At 57.2% G+C, this 1,762-nt stretch overlaps 1 protein-coding gene across 1 annotated transcript in view; it reads right to left on the bottom strand.

The window, feature by feature from the left end:
* Positions 1-905, bottom strand: part of NKX3-2 (NK3 homeobox 2) — a 2,338-nt gene extending 1,433 nt beyond the window's left edge. The window contains exons 1-2 of the mRNA XM_010576880.1: positions 866-905; positions 95-247 (exon numbers count right to left, since the gene is read on the bottom strand). Coding sequence (XP_010575182.1) covers positions 95-247; positions 866-905 — 193 coding nt within the window. The remainder of the gene's footprint in view (positions 1-94; positions 248-865) is intronic.
* Positions 906-1,762: the final 857 nt, after the last annotated feature.

Here is a 1,762-nt window from a genome sequence, read left to right on the forward strand (position 1 = left end):
AGGCGACGGCGCGCCGGGGTCGGGGCCGTGCGCGGCGCGGGGCGAGCGCCCCAAGCTCCGGGCGCTCGCCTTGGGGGTGTAGGTGCAAACCTGCCTCGACCGGTCTTCGAAAATGGGGGTTTTGGCCGTTCCATCTGTTTAAAAACGCGGTCGGTTTTATGGTAGGGACGGTCTTTGGTCCCCGGGGCTTTGAAAGAGCGTTTGAGGCGGGCGATTGAAGACTGCTGTCCTCGAAACGATGCTTTCCCTGGAAGAAAATGGCCCTAAACAAGAAGGGTTTGGAAACTGTTACACCCACGTGAATGGTGTAAATGCGACTCGTTGCCAAAACAACAGTGTGCCCCCAAGCACCGTGCTTTTCCTTATTTCAGGCATTATCGGCATTCTCAGAGCCAACAGAAAAATCCCGGCGAGGGTACCGAGCAGGTACACGAGAAATGGAACGCCAGCGCTTCACCGCCGCGTCCTTTTCGTGCTGGGGAGACCCAGCAACGTAACGAGCTAGAGCATATCGAAATGATACCCGCAGCCTCGGCTTTGCTTCGTGAGCCGAATTCCCGGGGTGTCAACCTGCTGCTTCGCGGGCGGCGTCCGACCTCCAGCATTGCCCTCCGTGATCCCGCAGAGACGAGCGTCTGTTTGCAGCAGACCACGAAGCCACCGTAATTGATTATCAACGATTCTGGCAGGAATTAAATGGTTTCAATGACCATTCTTACCCGGAAAATAAATTAATAAAATAAATAATCCCGCTTTCATACGCAGCACGACGCCGGAGAGCACCTTTGCGTGACGGGACGAGAACAGGCTTTATCCCTGTGAACAAATTCAGCATGTTCTAATAACTTTGCTTGGACTCACTCACCATCCCTTTTTCCCAGCCAGGTATTTCCCGGGAAAGCCATCGCTTCTGCCGCCCAAGTCTCCGGTGCCACGATACACTCAGGAAATAGCCAAAGGGGGATTTTTATTTATTTTTTTTTTAAGAGCTGGAGGGACATAAGAGGCATCTGGGGAAGCTGCGAGAAATCCACTTACGAGGAGGTGTGTAGGAGGTGTAGGAAGGCTGCCCTGTGCGGGCATTTTAAGGGGTGCTAAACAGCCGAGAGATGAAATTTGGGGTGTCAGAGGAGATGCGTGGACGGGGAAGTGGGGAGAGAGGGAGGGCTCCGCTCTTCTTTCTCTACGGGGAAAGGCTGGGGGTGCGGGTGGCGGGAGCCGTGGGTTTGGGTTGACGGCCGGAGAGGGGCTCTGGGCACGGCGGAGACGGGGAGCTGCGGGCAGGACTGGCCGGGGCAGCTCTCCGGCGTGCCCTTCTTTCGGGCTCTGCTCAGGTGCGGCAGACGGCCGAGCCGGCGGCTGCTTTGGGGCCGGGGGAGCGGCGAGGGGGAGAGAGAGGCGCTCCCCCCGTGCAGCCTCCCGCCGAGCTCCGGCGCAGCCGGGCTCCAGCCCGCGAAGTCCCTGATTTACAAGGTTTCGCGTCCAAGCTCTTGGAAATACCTGCGGTTAGTTTACAATGGCTGTAATTCTTTGCTAATTTACCCAGCTCCCTCCCCGCCACCTCCTTTCCTTTTTTTTTTTCCCCCTTCTTTTTTTTTTTTTTTTTTTTTTTTTTTTTGGTTCTCTCCCCCTCTCCCGCCTCCCGGGGCGATCTCTGCGCCCTCTTCCCGACCAGAAAACTACTGTTCGCGGGAGGAAATGCCTGGGGAGGAGGCCGGGAGGAGAGCGAGCAGCAGCGGGGGTAAGGCGCAGGGGAGCGGCG

Source organism: Haliaeetus leucocephalus, unplaced genomic scaffold, assembly GCF_000737465.1.
Source record: "Haliaeetus leucocephalus isolate CR32 unplaced genomic scaffold, Haliaeetus_leucocephalus-4.0 Scaffold545, whole genome shotgun sequence".
NCBI lineage: Eukaryota > Metazoa > Chordata > Aves > Accipitriformes > Accipitridae > Haliaeetus > Haliaeetus leucocephalus.